Genomic DNA, 17,811 nt, shown 5'->3' on the forward strand with positions numbered 1-17,811 from the left:
CGTAGCAATCACGTCACTCCCCACAAAGTCCCAACAATGCTAATAAAAAAGAGAGGAGAAACCATTAGGGCCCGAAGTACTATCACTACTAATTTCAAACACAGCCTCCCGAATCTTGGGAGCATCCGGTGTAGCACAGAGACCATCTCTATCCACATCATCAGGAAGAACAGAAATCACATCAAGGTTAGGATGAAGAAGCTGATCTTTAGAGGAAGAAAGAAGACCCTGAAATAAAGTCTCAGCCAAAGAGCACATGTACATCTCATCAGTCAAACTTCGACCCCTATCAGAGTTAGCATGAATCCGGGTCTTCATCCACTTCTGCTTCACCCAACTCTGGAAGAACTTGGAATTCATCTCGCCCTCAGTGTCTGAGAGACACCTTCTGTTTTAGAAATCAGACTACATGCGAGAGCAGAGCACATACTCAGCAATCGACTTCCTCATACTAGTCCTATGAGTTGGAGACGGGTCAGAGTCATAAGCCAATTGTGCAGTGCTAACAGCTTCCTCAGTCTACCTCAATCTGTCGAACACATTGTCAAACACCTCACAAGTCCAGCCTTAAAAATGCTTAACCCGAGTGAGTTTGAGCTGCCGTTGAACCTACCCTCATCCCAAATATGAACAACCTCAACCCAGATATAGTGCAATCACACAAGTTAACATAAAAAAAAAAAAAAAACATGTAATCCTCACATAACAAATCGTGATGATTATTATTTGACTAAACTTCGTTCTTAGATTCACATATGCTCTAAAATTTATCACACATTAAAAATTCATTATTTTTTTATTTTTTATTTTTTACATTTATTTTTCTTAATGTACAATAACTTTTACACCGTGTATGAATTAACATCCTCCAACAAACGAGACGCTCTATGATAACAAGCTTTCGTGGTTCCCAATAAAACATTCAGGCGATGTAAATGTTTATCTATAAACAACGAAATTTAGAATTTAAAATCCGCCGTTCTTCCTCCCTAAATAAAAATGAAATAAATAAAAGCTTTGGTCGCAACATAAAATAAGATTTATTTTATTGCACTAATACAACGGTAGAGATATTATTTTTTGTACTTGGAGATGGATTAAGGCGATGAAGCCTAATAATTTCTGCTACACATCCAACGAGTGGTTTGTCGATTCTACTAGATGTTTTTCGACAAAACTCTCCTGATTTTGTATTGTCTACTGATGTTGTTTTCTTCCCTTGAACTCACTTAAAATAAAATTCTTTTACCTCTCAAAAAAATAAAATAGTAAGATTTACTTTATTGGTATTAAATGCTGATAGAATCCAGCATTCCATCTTACTCCACCATATTACATATGTAACAAAATACTATATAAAATTTCATACAATTTTTTTTTTTTTGAGTGAAAAATTTCATACAAATTAAGAAACACACACACACATACTATTAAGGTTAATTAATTCCCTTGGCAAAATAAGCATGAAAAGCCTCCATTTTGTCCTTGGGCAAAGACAAGCAAACCTCGAATCCTCCCACAAAATCCCTTGATTTGCAAAGCGTCATCGCATATTTCTCTCCATCAATCGACAATATCTCCTGCTTCCTCGCCCTGCCCCACCCGAAATCCGCCCCGTATAGATCCAGCCGGGTCGACCCGGCAACGGAGAAGAACGACTCCTGCAACGCCTGGCGGATCTCGCCCGACCATTTCTCCACACTCTCTAGAATCTTCTTGTCGCCCGTCCTTTCCTCTATCGCCGCCGCCGCCGCCTCCGCCGCCAGAAACAGCCCCTCCTCTCCGGCCAGCTCCCGCCGCCCCATCCTCGGCAGCGCGAAGGACAGGCAGTTGCCGAAGTAGTTCCCCGGAACCGCCGGATCCAAACGCGGCCGTAAATCGATCGGAATTAAGAAAAACGCGTCGCCGTCGCCGTCGTTGTCTGCTTCAGATCTGAGTGATTTCGCCATGATAGTCCAGATATAAGCTGCGATCGCGACGAAAGATGAGAGGTGAGCTAAATTTGGAATCCTTTCCTGAATCGAGTTCTTCAGTTTCTTAATCTCCGATTGGGTGAAAGTGTAGGTCGATCGAACACGGTTCGTCGGTAGGGAAGGGTGGCGCGACTGCAAGGGGATTCTCTGAGCATTTTTCCAGTAAATCGCGTCCAATTTCAGAGGGTAATTAATCAAGGATCGATCAAAAACCGGCAGCAACTCGCCATGTTTGCTCACGAATTCCTCGTCGCCATCTCCTCTGCTGATCGCCGACCAGCTCGTCAAAAACCCTAGGAACGACGGCGCGTCGCTGACGCAGTGATGCGTCGTGATCCCGATGCAGACGCCGCGCCCGGGGAAGAGAGTCGCCTGCACCGCGAGGACCTTGAGCAGTTTCCGATCGGATTCCTCGACGATCGGCGGCAATCGAGGGATGAAACTGTAAAGCTTATCAGCCGATTGCGCACGGTCTCCGACGAGATCGTCGAAATCGTCGCTGGATTCGGCGACGGTTACAGGAACGGAGTCGCCGGAGAGGTACTGGAAAATCGGCATCTCCTCCGGCGACGAAGGGTAGACGACGTGGCCGGAGAGGGGGAAGAAGTGCTTGAGAGATAGCGAGAGAGATTGTTTGAGTTTTGGAACGATTGTTTCAAGGAAGTGTGGCTTGGAGCAGGGGAATTCGTAGAAGAGGAGCTGGAGCATGGGGTGGAAATGCAGCCAGTTGATATCGAAGAACGTGAGCGGCAGCGATTGATCCGCCACCAACCCCGGCGGCGGCGCAACCCCACAGCTTTCGAGCACGGTGGTGGTCATGGCGGTGGGGTGGGTTAGTTAGTTATACGTTTACGAGGGTTTTGTATGTTATTTAAAGTTGGGTTTTTTTCTACTTACCATTCTCTCTTTTGTTTCCTCTGCATGTGCATGTTTTAACGAATGACGAGTGGCGCGTGCGGCGTTACGATTTGTGGGATTTTGGGTAACTAACTTATTCGAGTTGACTATCCACGTGGATTTGGGCCGGGCCGACACCGGACTAACGGGCCAAATTGGCCCGACAATTGAATGTGATCAACTGAAATTGGACTTCAAAATGTTGGCAACAATGAGTTGTAAACATTTCGATAATTTGTACGATTTTAGGGGTTTATCTGGAGACCCATTGAAGGTATTGAGAAACAAAACTGAATCTTGTTACTTGTTAGGAGTAATACTTTAGTTCTTACTTCAGTATCATATATTTCCTCTGTTTCATTGAGATAATAGTTCATTTTATTTGGGTACGAAAATTAAGAAAATATTTAAAATAAGTAGAATTTACTTGAAAGAGCATCTCCAATGAGCCACTCTAGCACCGGTTTCAGCAGCTTGCCTAGAACCGCACCACCACTGGCCCACTGAGGGGAATCGAAGAGGGGGTGAGGGGGCAAGCTGGGTGCGAGGGCGTTTCAGGAAGGAGTGTACTATGCACGCGATGAATTTTTTTAAATAAATAAATAAATAAAGAGAGGAGAGAGAAGCGCGGCTGAGAATATTAGGCTTGCATTTGTTTCATGTTGTATTTTTCATTTTTTTTTAATTTAAAAACTCACTTGATTTGAAATAGTGAGCTTTTTGCTCTATTTAATTTTTATTGGCTTTATGTTAATATTCTCTAAATTTTTTCTATTCTTTTAATTTTTGCTATCTAATTTTTAATTTTTAATAAACTTTTTTATTTTAATCATTGTAATTCTAAAATTTAAATTTAATAAAATTTTAATTTTATAATTGAAGAGATTAATTTGAATGACATAGAAATAAAATTTTGATGAAATGCTGGATTTGAAAATTAAAAGGTAAAAATGGGATAAAATGAAAATGTAGAAATTAGAGCTCATATTAGAGCCAATGCATTGAAGAGCGGAGGCTCTAAGCTAGGGACCACCTCTATGTGGCCTCATTTTAGAGTATTCCATCGGAGATGCTCTAAGTAATGTAAAGTAAGTAGGTGTAAAGTAAATTTATAGTATAAAATAAGTACTTCCTATGTCCTATTTTAAAGTGTGTTGTTACTTTTGGACACGGCTATTTAGGAAGAGTTTAATTATAATATTAAGTGGTGTGGTGTAGAGTTGAAAGGTGATACCTAACATATTCTCACTTTTTGAGATTAATTTTTTCCATAAAGGCAAACAAGACATTTGAAGTAGAACAACCCAAAAAGAAACAAGGCGCTTGAAATGGGACAGTTGAAGTATTATTTTTGGACTATGCCATTATCAATGGGACATACGAAAAAGAAAAGCAAGCCCTATTAATAAAATTAATTACACCCTTGATTTTTTTAATCCCCCTTAATACTCATTCCTAGGGCTGTCAAAATGGGCCGAAAATGGCCTGGCCCGATGGGCGGCGGCGACCGAGATACTTGGGTTCTTTTCTCCGCCTTCTTCGCTCATTGTTGCCGAAATTAGACGAAAGCGATTTTGAGGGCTTCTATCGGCGGTGGTTTGCTGCAATCGGGCTTCCGACCGTGGTGCATGGCGGTATGTGGTGGTAAGTCCGGTCCCGATCTCTTCCGATGATGAAATATTGGTGTCGAAGCGGTTGGTCGCCGGCTGCAAGGTCTGTAGCCGGGCGGCCTCCCTTCTCATTTTTGAGAAGGCCGATTCGGCTGAGGAAGTTAAATTATTTGAGGTGGTTGGATTTGTGGCTTGAATCTTTCCTGACATATTTTACCAGGAAAAAAAAAGAGGTTATTGCTGCCTTGATTGTTTTGAGGTATTTGGAACAGTGATGAATGAGCTCTGCTCTGTGTCTTGAGCTCTACTTTGTGTGTCTGAGCTCTGCTCTTTGTTGTGTTTGAGCTATGCTCTATATTGTGTCGTGAGCTCTGCTCTGCTCTGTGCTCTACTATGCTCTGCTCTGCTAGGCTCTGGTCTGCTATGCTCTGATTCGTGAGCTCTGCTCTGTCAGGGTATAGGAACAATGATGAAAAAAAAAATATGAGTTTAAAGACTAATCCTGCTCTGATACCATGTTAAATATGGTATTGGCATATTTGTATAAATGGATCATATTTGATCAAAGTTGTGAGCCTGAGAAACTCTGGGATTTTTATTGTTTTTCTTGTCTCTCTTCCGTATTACAATGGTACCCATTTATAGGGTAAGAATGTATCAAAGTCATGCATAATCCCTATAATTAAGGAACTAAAGTCATACAAAATATTTCTTTTGACTTTACTGGCTAAGGCAAATTATTACATGCGACGGTCGCATGCTATGCGACAGGTCAAACCTGTTTTGACCCGACCCGCATCAATATTTTATATAACATTTTTAAACAAATAAAAACAAACGTGAGCCTTTGGTGCAATGGCCACAGCATGCTTCTTTATTCCAAATGGTGAGGATTCGAAACTCAATTGAAGCATTTGTCATTTTTTTTTTCCATTTTTTCACGTTTTTTTTTTCCTATTTTAATTATGTTCTTTTTTGTATTTTATTTTTTTTGCGGTTTTGTTTTTATGTTTTTTTCCTTTTCATGTTTTCTTTTTTTTCCCCCATTTTTTTTTATATATTTTGGTTTTTTTTTCTTTTCAGTATTTTCTTTATTTTTTGTTTGTTTTTTATTTACTGTTTTTCTTGTTTTTATATATTCTCGTGAAAAATGTAATACTTTTAAAATATTATATTTCTTCGTATCATTAATTACTTTTTCTAACGACAATAATTACTTGAACAAATAACTAAAAATATAGGTTCTCTTGAGTAAAAATAGCAATTATCGTGAACAAATATTTCAAAATTATTATAATTATTTATTATAATTGTTAATTACTTTTATTGTTGGAACTTTTACTTTTAATTATTTGGTTAAGTAATTATTTTAGTAAGAAAAAAAATATTGATTGATATAAAGAAAAATAATTATTATTATGAAGAAATAATGTTTCAAAAACATTACATTTCTTCACAATAATGTTTATTTTTATTCGTAAAAACTGTTACCTTTAGTTATTTGCTCAAATAAATATTTTTGTAAGTAAAAGTAGTTATTGATGTGAAGAAAAGTAATGTTATTTTTACTTGTTAAAACTTTTATTTTTAAACTATTTGGTCAAGTAATTATTGTCTTCATAAAAAGTAATTATTGTTACAATGAAATGTAATATTTCTAAATTATTACATTTGTTCACGATAATTGTTACTTTTATTCATGAGAATTTGTACTTTTATTTATTTGATCAAATAATTATTATTGTAAGAAAAAGTAATTATTACTACCTCCGTCCATGATTTAATGCCCTATTTGGGTCTGGGCACGGAGACTAAGAAAGCTGAAAAAGGTGATGTGGATGAAATATAAGGGTAGTTGACTAAAATGATAAAGATAGTTGACTAAAGTGATAAAGGTGTTGTGAGTGGGTCCACTAGTGATAAAGTGTAGTAAATATAAAATATAAAAATGATAAAGGTGTTTTAAGGTGAGTCCATTAGTGGCAAAGGGTAGTAAATATAGAAAAAGAAGAAGAGTAAAATGGTACAAAAAGTAGAATAGAGCATTAAATTGTGGACAGATTTAAAGCCAATTGGGCATTAAATTGTGGACGGAGGGAGTAATATATATAAAAGTAATGTTATTTTTACTCGTAGAACTTGCAAAGTTGCAATGTTGTATATTTGGTCAAGTAATAATTGTCGTAAGGAAAAGTAATTATTAATTTGATGAAATGTAATGTTTATTAATTATTACATTTGTTTACGACAATTATTATTTTCATTCATAAGAACAAATGTATATCTTATATATATTTATTAAAAGTAAATATTTCTATAAGGGTTCAAGAATTAGTGTTTAGGGTTTTAGGGTTTAGTTTTCAGGGTTTAGGGTTTAGAAAATATAATACTTTGTATTGAATGAAGCTAAATACTACATTTGTGATAACGAATGTATATCTTATGCTTATTAAACGTAAATATTCTATTAGGGCTTAGTGTTCAAGGTTTAGGGTTTAATATAATACTTTGTATTGAATGAAGGTAAATACTTATATTAACATACGTATACATTTGTGATAACGAATGTATATCTTATGCTTATTAAACGTAAATATCCTATTAGGACTTAGTGTTCAAGGTTTAGGGTTTAATGTTCATGGTTTAAGGTTTAGAAAATATAATACTCCCTCTGTCCACGAAATGAGTACCCATTTGTGGATGACACGGGTTTTAAGAAATGTATTGAGTGTAGTGTGAATAGAATATGGGTCCCACCTTTTTGAGTGTATTAATTAAAGTGTTGTGTGGGGTACACTTGCCAAAAAGAGAAATGAGTACTAATTTCGTGGACGGACAAAAAGGAAATATGGGTACTCATTTCGTGGACGGAGGGAGTATTTTATATTGAATTAAGTTAGATATTTATATTAACATAAGTATACATTTGTGCGAACAAATGTATATCTTATGATTATTAAAAGTAAATATTTTTATTATGATTTATGATTTATTGTTCATGGTTTAGTATTCAGGGTTTAGGGTTTAGAAAATATAAGTAGTACTATTTTATATTGAATGAAAGTAAATACTTATATTAACATAAGTATACATTTGTGCTAACAAATGTATATTTTATACTTATTAAAAGTAACTATTGTCTTAATAAAAGTAATTATGCATATGAAGAAATGTAATATTTCAAAAAAAAATTCACAAAAATTGTTATTTTTACTCACGAAAACTTGTAATGTTAATTAGTTGGTTAAGTAATTATAGTTGTAAGAAAAAAAATCATTGATGTGATTAAAGATAATATTATAACAAAATAGATGAAAAAAAATGTGTTGAAATAAAAAAAAAATAGATGAAAAAAAAAGTGTTAAGTAAATGTTACTTTTTTTATGTCAATAATTACTATTTGTTATAATAATAATTACTTTGGAATATAGTGTGAAAATAAATAAAATACAAACAAAATAAAATTAAAAAACATTGTAAAAAATTAGAAAAGAAGAAGAAGAAGAAATGATTCAGAAAAGTGAAAAAAAAAAACGTAGGCAAAAAAAAGAGGAGAAAAGAAAAAGAACGCAAAAAAGATAAATAGAGGGAAAAAACACAGGTAGAAAAAGAGGAGGACAATGGGTTTCAAACACATCCCCTTTTGGATAAGAAAACAATGTGTGCATGCTACCATTGCGCTACACTACACATTTGATTTAATTTATTAAAATCTATAATATAAATGGTAGATTCGGGTCGGGTTAGATCCGACCCGTCGCACCGTATGCGGCGGTCGCACAGGAGACTAGCTGTACTGCTAAATATTTCTACTTCTAGATGTGGTTTTTCTTGACTTTGATCATTGAGTATTTTCAACACCTGGCACGTCCAAAGTTGTGCCTACTGTTTCCCCCGGGGCAAGCGACAACATGTTGGTTTGTGATTTTGTTATATCAACAAGACAATGGGATGAGCAGAAGTTGAGGAACGTCTTTCCCAGTCATGTTATTGATGATATTTTTTGCTTTGACCTAGTTGAGGCTGGTAAGCTTGATCGATGGTTTTGGTGTTTCGATGAGAAAGGACGTTATTCGGTTAAAACATGGTATCACTGTGCAACGGGTCTCTATCGGCAACACGCCACCTCTTCTTCGGTGGGTCTTTCTCTGTGGTGGAAATGCCTTTGGGGGCTGAATCTCCCTCCTTAGGCATAACATCCCCTCGAATGGTATCTGCCCTTGGTGCAACAAGGCATGGGGTTCCACTGCCCATTGCCTTGTGTTCTGCAACGTCGTTCGAAAAATGTGGCAGGAGACTGACTTTTGGGGTCTCATTCGCTAGCTTCGCGGGTTGTCTTTGCTTGATATCAGCCAGATCGTCAAAGATCGGACCAGCTCTGCTGGGATTGAGAAGTGGTTTATTCATTTATGGGTAGGGCTGTAAAATCGGGCTGCGGGTATCGGGTATACCCTCATCCGTCCCGATACCTGCGCGCAGGGCCGGCCCTGACATTTCGGGGGCCCTAGGCGAAAATAAAAAAAGGGGCCCTATAGTTAAATACCCCCTACGTTCCGTGAAGCTTGAGCAGTTTCTTTTCGGCATGAGCTTTAAAGTGTCAATATTTTGTGCGTTAAGTGCGGTAGGTCAAAAAATGAAAAGGTGAATATAGAGAAAAAAAATTCCAACAAAGAAAGTGCTGAAGTTTCGCGGGACAACTCAAAAAGAAATACTGCTCAAACTTCGTGGGACAGAGGAAGTATGATTTTATCAATTTTAACTTTGAAAAACTTATTTCAGTTGAAACTACAGTAATCGATATAGTCAACAATATCCTATATGCAATAGAATAATTAGAAAAACAATATGAAAGTTTAACAAACTCAAGAACTTCGAACTTCATTTGTGGTAAACATATTTGTAACACTTGTAATTCAAAAAATAAATCTTGAGCATCAATGTCAAATTTATCATTATGTTTCAGGGCATCTTAAAGTTAACACAATATTTATGCAACGTTTCTCATCCAATAAAATTAGTATCTTATGATTAGTAATATAAATTTATGCAATAGAGAGTCATTTTATGTTCTGTTACCATTTAAGATTAGGAATTTGGAATATAATTTTTTTTTTATCTTGCTGTTGATTGCTGACCTATAGGTAGTGAAAGATTTTTTTTTTTTTTAATTAAAGTATAACATTAGTATTGGATCTATATTTTGGGGCCCTAGGCCATTGCCCCACTTGATACACACAAGGGCCGGCCCTGCCTGCGCGGGTATCGGGTACCCGATACCCGCAAATTTAAAGAGGAGGGTCGGGTGCGGGTATCATATCCTCAAAAATCGCGGGTAGAGGGTACCCGCGGGTACCCGCAAATAATATTAAAAAATTAAAATTAAATATTTTTATTTAGGAATTTTAGGAATTAACTCCCAAAAACTCCAAGCTCTAATTTTATTTCGTGACTTTCTACACTATTAATTTCATTTTGAAACTACCTCTAGTACTATTACTTTATTATTGACTTTGTATTTATTAGACTGTTGGATTGATCTTTGATTTAGCGTTTGAACTTGAATTTTGATCGTTGTGCTTGTTTGTCAGCTGTTTATTTATTATTTATTCGTCACATGTTTTATGGATAATCGATGAAATAGAAAGGATATTTTCAATATTTTTTGTGAAATGCGGGACAAAATACCCTATTGCGGGACAAAATACCCTCCCGCGGGATCAAAAACCCGCAAAATTACAATTAAAAAAAAAACATTGTGGGACCGTGAGGGTACCCTCATACCCGCCGCGGGTATCCGCTGCGGGTATTCGGGTACCCGCAGCATGCAGGAGGGTGGCGGGTGAGGGTGGGGTTTTGGGCGGTTTTTGTCCCGCGGGTACCCGAATTTACACCCCTATATGGGAGGTGTGGTGTGTTCTTTGTGCCGCTAAGTTCGGGGAGAAGGTCGGAGATATTCGGAGTAGAGTTGACAGCAGCGAGATTATGCTTCATCATTTCAAGGAAGCTCGGGCTAAGCTCCATATTGCTCAGCGCCTCCTTCCTCTTGAGGGAGCTGCATCGTGGTTTCCCCTAAAGATTGGGACTCTCCGGGTCGACGTTGACGTGGCTTGGCGAGAGGAAGGCTGGAAGGTTGGTGTGGGTATTATTGTTCGTGACTCTTTGGGACTGATCAAGGCAGCTTGTAGTAAAATAGTGGGTCGCACTAATACTATCCGATATTGCTCTTTTCGATATTAATATATAGTTTTCTTTCGCTTCAAAAAAAAAAATTAAAATATGACAGCCCAATTTAATTAATCAAGGCAGCCCAAAATCCTTAAATAAAATAAAGGTCCAACTTATTCAATAAATTCAATCCTATAGTTTAAATAATTAGGGCCCAACACTTCAATAATAATCAGGCAATCAATATTAAAAGAAATGGCCCAACTGTACAAAAGAAATAGGCCCAGTTTTTAAAATAAAACGGACCCAACCCTTTAATAAATCTCGGCCCAGTTCTCAAGCCCAATTTCCAAATCCCCTTTCCTTCTTCCCCTACCCGCCGCTTCACACACACAAAATAGGTTCTCTCTCTCTCTCTCTAATCTTCCTCAGACGAGATCCGCCCACCCAGGGCCGGCCCTGGGGGCGGGCGGGCCTGGGCGACGGCCCAGGGCCCCAAAAATCTGAGGGCCCAAATTTTTTATTATATTTCATTAGTTATTATAGGCCCATAATTAAACAAAAATATTAAACTTGTTAATTAGGCCCAAATTCTAGGCGTGTAATTCCAGGCGTGTAATTCTGGGGAGAAAAAGAAAGGCTCCGTCTTCTGCTTCTCGGGAAAAATAGAATCGCTTCGTCTTCTGCTTCAAGCGAATCAAGCCGTTGCAGACGCCGATTTTTTTTCATGGGGAAAAAAAGAATCGCTTCGTCTTCTGCTTCAAGCGAATCAAGCCGTTGCAGACGCCGATTTTTTTTCATGGGGAAGGTATTAATCTCTTCAATTTCTCAATTTTTACCGTTGAATCAGAATCAGTCACATATATAGTTGTATAAATAGAATGAGGTAAATTAATTCTTCTCACCAATTTACTCTTTGATTATTGTCCTTCTTGTTCTTGAGCAAAAAAATTCACACTGTAATTTACAGATTGTCTTCGTTTGGGTTCGTAGCGGCGAAGATTGTTGTTGTACCCTCGTTGTCTATTTGTCTTCTGGAATCTGGATTGTAATTGGTAAGTTTGTTCGATAATTGTTCTGTTCCTTTTAAATTTTTAATGTTGATTTTCATTTTTTAATTGTATTTTTATAATTTGCAGACTATCAAGTTTGGGGCTACCTATTACAAACTCTCAAGCTCCAATTTCTCCAGCCTCCAGGTGCTATTATTCTATCATTTTACTTTGAGTGTTATTGTGTGAAACATGGGGTTACCTAGAAAACAAGCATGTGGAAATGAGAAAAAGAAAAAAAGAAAAAGAATAGAAGAACTCACTAAATCACAGAAGGGTGATATGGATAAGTTTATTCTTAAGAATACAACTTCTAAAGAAAAAGCTGGAACTTCAAATGCGAACAATGTTGATGCGCTTCTTGAGATTGAAGATTCTAGTGAAAAGAGAAATGACTTGAATGAGAGTGAACATATTCTAAATATTTTAGATGATGAACCTAGAGAGAACGATGAACGATTTATTCCTCCAGTTGATATTTATGATCCGAGAAATTGGGATAATATTGATAATAATGCACGAGATATTTTAGTTGAGAAGGGACCTATAAGAGAAATGAACCTTGTATTTCCTTTAGACAACATCTCTAGGCATTTCTCTTATACTCATTATATTAGAAAGTTAAGCAATGGTGAGGTGAAGGATCGAAAGTGGTTAGTATATAGTAAACATGTTGACAAAGTGTATTGCTTTTGTTGTAAATTGTTTAAAAATAAACAAAATACATCTTGTTTAGCAACTGATGGATATAGAGATTGGAAACATCTTAGTGAACGGCTTCAAGAGCATGAAAATTCTGTAGAACATATCACTAATATGAACTCTTGGTATGAATTGAAAATGAGATTAGGTAAAAATGAGACTATTGATAAGGACTTACAACGAGAAATCTCTAAAGAAAAGGATCGTTGGAGACAAGTTTTAATTAGAATAATAGCAGCTATTAAATGTCTTTCTAAAAATTGTTTGGCTTTTCGTGGATCTAATGAGAAACTTTATCAAGACAATAATGGAAATTTTTTGGGATTGATTGAAATGATTGGTGAATTTGATGTTGTTATGCAAGATCATATAAGACGTATACAAAATAAGGAAATACATTATCATTATCTTGGTCACAAAATTCAAAATGATTTAATTTCTCTTTTGGCCGATAAAGTTAGAAATACAATCATTAAGAAAATTCAGGAAGCAAAATATTTTTCAGTAATTCTTGATTGTACACCAGATTTTAGTCACCAAGAGCAAATGACTTTGATAATTCGATGTGTTGATATGTCATATAGCAAAGTGAAAATAGAAGAGTATTTTTAGAGTTTATTAAGGTGGATGATACATCTGGTTTAGGACTTTTTAATGAATTACAAAATGTGCTAAAATCACTTGATCTTAATATTGAAGATGTTAGGGGACAAGGTTATGATAATGGTTCTAATATGAAAGGAAAACACCAAGGAGTTCAAAAAAGGTTGCTTGATATTAATCCAAGAGCGTTATACATGCCATGTGCTTGCCATAGTCTTAATCTAACTTTAAGTGATATGGCACATTCTTGTGTGAAAGCAGTTTCTTTCTTTGGAATAGTACAACGTATATACATTGTTTTCAAGTTCTACTAAAAGGTGGAAAGTTTTACTCGATAATATTGAAGGGTTGACTGTAAAATCTTTGTCAAATACACGTTGGGAAAGTCGTATTAATAGTGTTAAAGCAATTAGATTTCAATGTGTTGAACTGAGGGATGCTTTATTAAATTTATGTGATATTTGTGATGATGCAAAGTCAAAAAGTGAAGCTGAAAGTTTAGCTACATCAATTGAAAATTTTGAATTTCTACTTGGTATGGTTATTTGGTATGAAATCTTATCTGTTGTAAACATGGTGAGTAAAAAATTGCAATCAAAATCTATGTGCATTAACTCTGTCATGAATCAGTTAGAAGGTTTAATTGCATATTTTGAAAAATATAGAAATGATGGTTTTAATTCAAGTTTGGATATTGCTAAAAGCATTGCATCTAATATGAACATAGAGCCAATATTTCCAACAAAACGTCGTATTACTAGAAAAAAACAATTTGATGAAGGAGAAAATGTTGAGGTTTCATTATCACCGGAGGAGTCATTTAGAATTGAATATTTTGTAGTTATTGTGGACATGGCAATTGGTTCTTTAAAATCTAGATTTGAACAATTGAAATCATTTGAACATATATTTGGTTTTTTATTTGATTCGAAAGTTCTAAAGTCATTGGATAATGATGAATTGAGAAATTGTTGTGTTAATCTGAACTCTGCTCTTACCCATGATAATCTATCTGATGTTAAGTTAGATGATCTATTTACGGAATTAAAAATATTACAAGTGACTTTGCCAAATGAGACAATATCTGCTATTGAAATTCTTGAATTTGTGAAAAGTGCAGATTGTTATCCAAATGCTGCAATTGCTTATAGAATCATGTTGACAATGCCGGTTACTGTTGCGTCAGCTGAGAGGAGCTTCTCAAAGTTAAAGTTGTTGAAAACATATTTGAGATCGTCAATGTGCCAAGAGAGATTGAATGGCTTGGCAATATTATGTATAGAAAAAGAGATTTTAGATAACATAGATTTGGACGATGTTGTAGATGATTTTGCGAGTAAAAACGCTAGACGAAGTCATTTTTATAAGTAATGAAATATTTTTATTTTTCAATATTTTGCGCGCAAAAATATATTGAGGGCCCATTTTTTTAGTTTCGCCCAGGGCCCCATTTTTGCCAGGACCGGCCCTGCGCCCACCACAACACACCGACGGCGAAGCGGCGGCGGAACCACCGCCGGTCTCCCCTCTCTCATCTCTCGCTGAGAATCCGAACACACTTACGCACACACAGATTTCTCGCTCAACCTCCTCTCAGAAAACTCTCTCTCTCGGCTCTCTTCCCAGGTCGACGGCAGCAAGGCCGCCGGCCGTCGCCCCTCATCTCCCTCTCCGTCGTCCCTCCGTTCCCTATCCCTCTCTGAATCCCGGCGGACAGACTACAGCAGCAGTCGTCCCCGACTCCGCCTCTCTCTCTCTCAGCAAATATGGTATATACTCCCTTCGTCCCAACAAGGGCGGTGCGCTTCTTTTCGGCACGTGATGAAAGGAGAATAAGATTTTAATATAAAAGTGTACAGAGATGTGTGAGATCACATTATTTATAATATAAAATTATTATCAAAAAAGGAAATGCACCATTTTTGTTGGAACGACTAAAAAAGGTATACAAAGGGAATATATCATTAAACAAGCCAAGTATTTAGAAAATTCTCTTTATATAAAAAAATTATTTTTCGCAAGTTATATATTTACACAGTTAATTAATATATTTATATAACGAATGTATATGTATTCTATACAGAATTCTTAGACTTGTTCTATATAAAATTCATATATTTTAAATAATTCGTATTTTATATGTTAAGAAGTGTTTATAACGCAACTCACTGCTATATATATATATAATAAAAATTAAAAAAAAAACTATAATAAAAAAAGTGATTAAAAAAATTCAGGTGAAGTGGGCAAACCAGACCAGACTCAAGAAGGTATGAAAAAATGCGGCGCTTGTGTGACTCGAACTCGCGACCTTCTGGATGCAAGGTACGTGGTCTACCAGCTCATAGCTACTCATGATTAAACACAACATTGTAGTATATATACGCATCCTTGCACATTCGGATGCACCGTACGTCCGTATATATATATATATATATATATATATATATATATATATATATATATATATATAGGGTTACACTCAACAGGAAAGTGCCTCTTAGATAAAGAAGTAAGAAGAGATCCACACCATTCAATTCATCAAATCAGATGGTCATGCTTTCTCAAATCTGTACCATTTAATTAATAATATAGATTGGACTTGATATGGTTCTCAAGAGTTAAGGCTATTGTGGTAAAATACAGTTTATTATAATTTAGAAAACTTTATCGAATCCCGGATCTCTCTCTCTCTTTTCATTGAAGATGAATGTCAATTTCTATCTCTACGGATTTTTGACAATACCAATTACATTTGCGATTGTCTTTTCATATTTGTTTGCGCCTCCGCTTTTGTTCTACTGGCTTCAGGATGGATTACCAAAGTATTGAAGATGCAGGTTCGACGAATTGAAATATAATGATTAATTGTGTAACAGTCGGTCGGATTTCAATTCTTGGTCGACGATTTGGAATAGAGGTTTTGTTCTTGAAGACACGGTGTGTGCTGAAATCGAATAGGTAAGCCATTGTGTTTCTGATTTTTGTTCGCATTTTCTGTTGGGTTTTAGGGGTTTTAAATTGAACAGGATTTGGGATTTTCGACAATTAATGGTTTTCGAAATCGAAATTTAATTTTTTTGTTGGGTTTTAAATGTATCAATCGAAATCAAAAAGTGATATATATATATATATATATCAGGGTTTTCGATTGTTTTAGATTAATGATTTTTCAGCTATCTGAGTTTTCGATTTTTGTTGCAGGCTGTTTGATTAAGGTCTATAGAATAGGATTTTCGGATGGCTTCTGGAAAGGGAAAGGGAAAGCTTCGGATGGTATGAGTGTGTGTTCGAAATATTTCGCTTTTTGTTCGTAACTCTAAGACTATTGGGTTCGTAACTTTGTCTGTGGAAGGCAAAAAAAAAAAGGACACTACACATATATTTTTGTCATTTTAGTATTTTAAATTAATTATCCTTTTCTTAATAGATACTAATGTATAGGAGAAGGCTCGCCGTCTAATCCATCAACAAAAAGGAACAAATCAGGAGAATCATCCATATTGAACATTGTGTAAGATATTTTGTTATATATTCTGTAGATTAGTGGTTATGTTCTTAGCTTTATTAACTATGTTCGAAAATAATTGTAGGTTTATTAATTTTGTTATTATTTGATGTGAGTTTTTATGACTTGTATTTTTTTTCTTATGTTTATAAAAAGATACGAAGCTGCGACATGGCTGAGGAACCTGATCGGAGTAGTGGCGGCAAAAGATTTTCCAGCCGAGCCTGCCGAGAAGGTGTCGAAGCTCGATTATGTTCAGAGAATTGTGGAATTGTCTGTGTAATCTGATTGGATTTTTGATACGAGTTTTTTGACTCCAGATATTCTAATAAATTGTACTCTCCATTTTTGTTGTTTTTTTATAAATGACAACTTGAAAACTAACAGTATAAATCTCCATTTGGTTATAAGTTCATTAGAAATAACTAATAAATTCATTCAAATTGTGAAATTCCAATGCACGAAAATGTTATGGAGATTGATAAGTTCAATAAGTTCATTAGAAATAACTAATAAGTTCGTTCAAATTGTGAAATTCAAATGCACGACAATGTTATGGAGATTGATAAGTTCAATAAGTTTATTAGAAATAGCTAATAAGTTCATTCAAATTGTGAAATTCCAATGCACGAAAGTGTTATGGAGATTGGTGTTTACGGAACCAACACCTAAACTAAAAAGCAGTAAACGACACCGGATTTACGTGGTTCGGTCGAGAAGACCTACGTCCACGGGGTGTTTTTGGGGTTTTTTCACTATACTCCGAGAGAATTACATTTTACAAGAGATGAATGAATAAAAATGAGATGATCCCCCCCTAACCTACTACTAAGTCTCTATTTATAAGCATGTAAATAATCCTTAGGGCCTCAAGCCCATTCCCTAAGATAATTGGGCTTAAGCCCCTTTAATACATTGAAGGGTAAGATAGTAATTTCGGTTTTACGTGGGAGACCTCCCCGCGCTTTTAGTGACTCCTCTGGTGAAAATGTCTTCTCTGGCGATGGCGTCTTCTCTGGCGATGTTGATGTCTCTGGCGGAGGTGACTCCTCTGGTAAGCACGACTCCTCTGGCGAGGATGACCTCTTTGGCAAACACGACTCCTCTGGCGAGGATGACCTCTCTGGCAAATACGCCTCCTCTGGCGAGGATGACCTCTCTGGTAAATACGCCTCCTCTGGCGAGGATGACTTCTCTGTCAGATGCGATTCCTCTGGCGAGGATGACTTCTCTGGTTTACACCATTTCCCTACTATGCACATATCACTCCTCATCAACCACTCCCCCCTAGTCTGGTTGAA

The 17,811-nt window shown here is 36.2% G+C and overlaps 4 protein-coding genes and 1 long non-coding RNA gene across 6 annotated transcripts in view; 3 read left to right on the top strand and 2 right to left on the bottom strand.

The window, feature by feature from the left end:
* Window positions 1-17,811, bottom strand: part of LOC131012585 (protease Do-like 7) — a 498,535-nt gene that overhangs the window by 215,224 nt on the left and 265,500 nt on the right. The window lies entirely within an intron of this gene.
* On the bottom strand, window positions 1,333-3,258 carry LOC131012596 (anthocyanidin 3-O-glucoside 6''-O-acyltransferase-like). The gene has a single exon (XM_057940579.1). The coding sequence runs from the start codon at window positions 2,790-2,792 to the stop codon at window positions 1,437-1,439; it is 1,356 nt and encodes a 451-aa protein (XP_057796562.1). The 5' UTR covers window positions 2,793-3,258; the 3' UTR covers window positions 1,333-1,436.
* On the top strand, window positions 11,448-13,011 carry LOC131007828 (uncharacterized). Its single transcript, XM_057934743.1, has 2 exons — window positions 11,448-11,700; window positions 11,785-13,011. Exon 2 carries the CDS (start codon window positions 11,890-11,892, stop codon window positions 13,009-13,011), a length of 1,122 nt encoding a protein of 373 aa, XP_057790726.1. The 5' UTR covers window positions 11,448-11,700; window positions 11,785-11,889.
* LOC131012599 (uncharacterized) lies at window positions 13,295-14,394 on the top strand. Its single transcript, XM_057940582.1, has one exon. It carries the CDS (start codon window positions 13,540-13,542, stop codon window positions 14,371-14,373), a length of 834 nt encoding a protein of 277 aa, XP_057796565.1. The 5' UTR covers window positions 13,295-13,539; the 3' UTR covers window positions 14,374-14,394.
* On the top strand, window positions 15,482-16,903 carry LOC131012605 (uncharacterized). Of its 2 annotated transcripts, XR_009097391.1 has the most exons (3): window positions 15,482-15,963; window positions 16,207-16,516; window positions 16,667-16,903. It is a non-coding gene; the product is annotated as an uncharacterized LOC131012605 (long non-coding RNA). The 2 variants fall into 2 exon arrangements; XR_009097390.1 differs by having other exon boundaries at window positions 16,207-16,903.

Source organism: Salvia miltiorrhiza, chromosome 2 (genome assembly GCF_028751815.1).
Source record: "Salvia miltiorrhiza cultivar Shanhuang (shh) chromosome 2, IMPLAD_Smil_shh, whole genome shotgun sequence".
In the NCBI taxonomy this organism is placed as follows: Eukaryota; Viridiplantae; Streptophyta; class Magnoliopsida; order Lamiales; family Lamiaceae; genus Salvia; species Salvia miltiorrhiza.

Coding starts and splice junctions, on each gene's coding strand:
- LOC131012599 (XM_057940582.1), top strand. CDS start 13,540: ATGGTTATTTGGTATGAAATCTTATCTGTTGTAAACATGGTGAGTAAA.
- LOC131007828 (XM_057934743.1), top strand. CDS start 11,890: ATGGGGTTACCTAGAAAACAAGCATGTGGAAATGAGAAAAAGAAAAAA.
- LOC131012596 (XM_057940579.1), bottom strand. CDS start 2,792: ATGACCACCACCGTGCTCGAAAGCTGTGGGGTTGCGCCGCCGCCGGGG.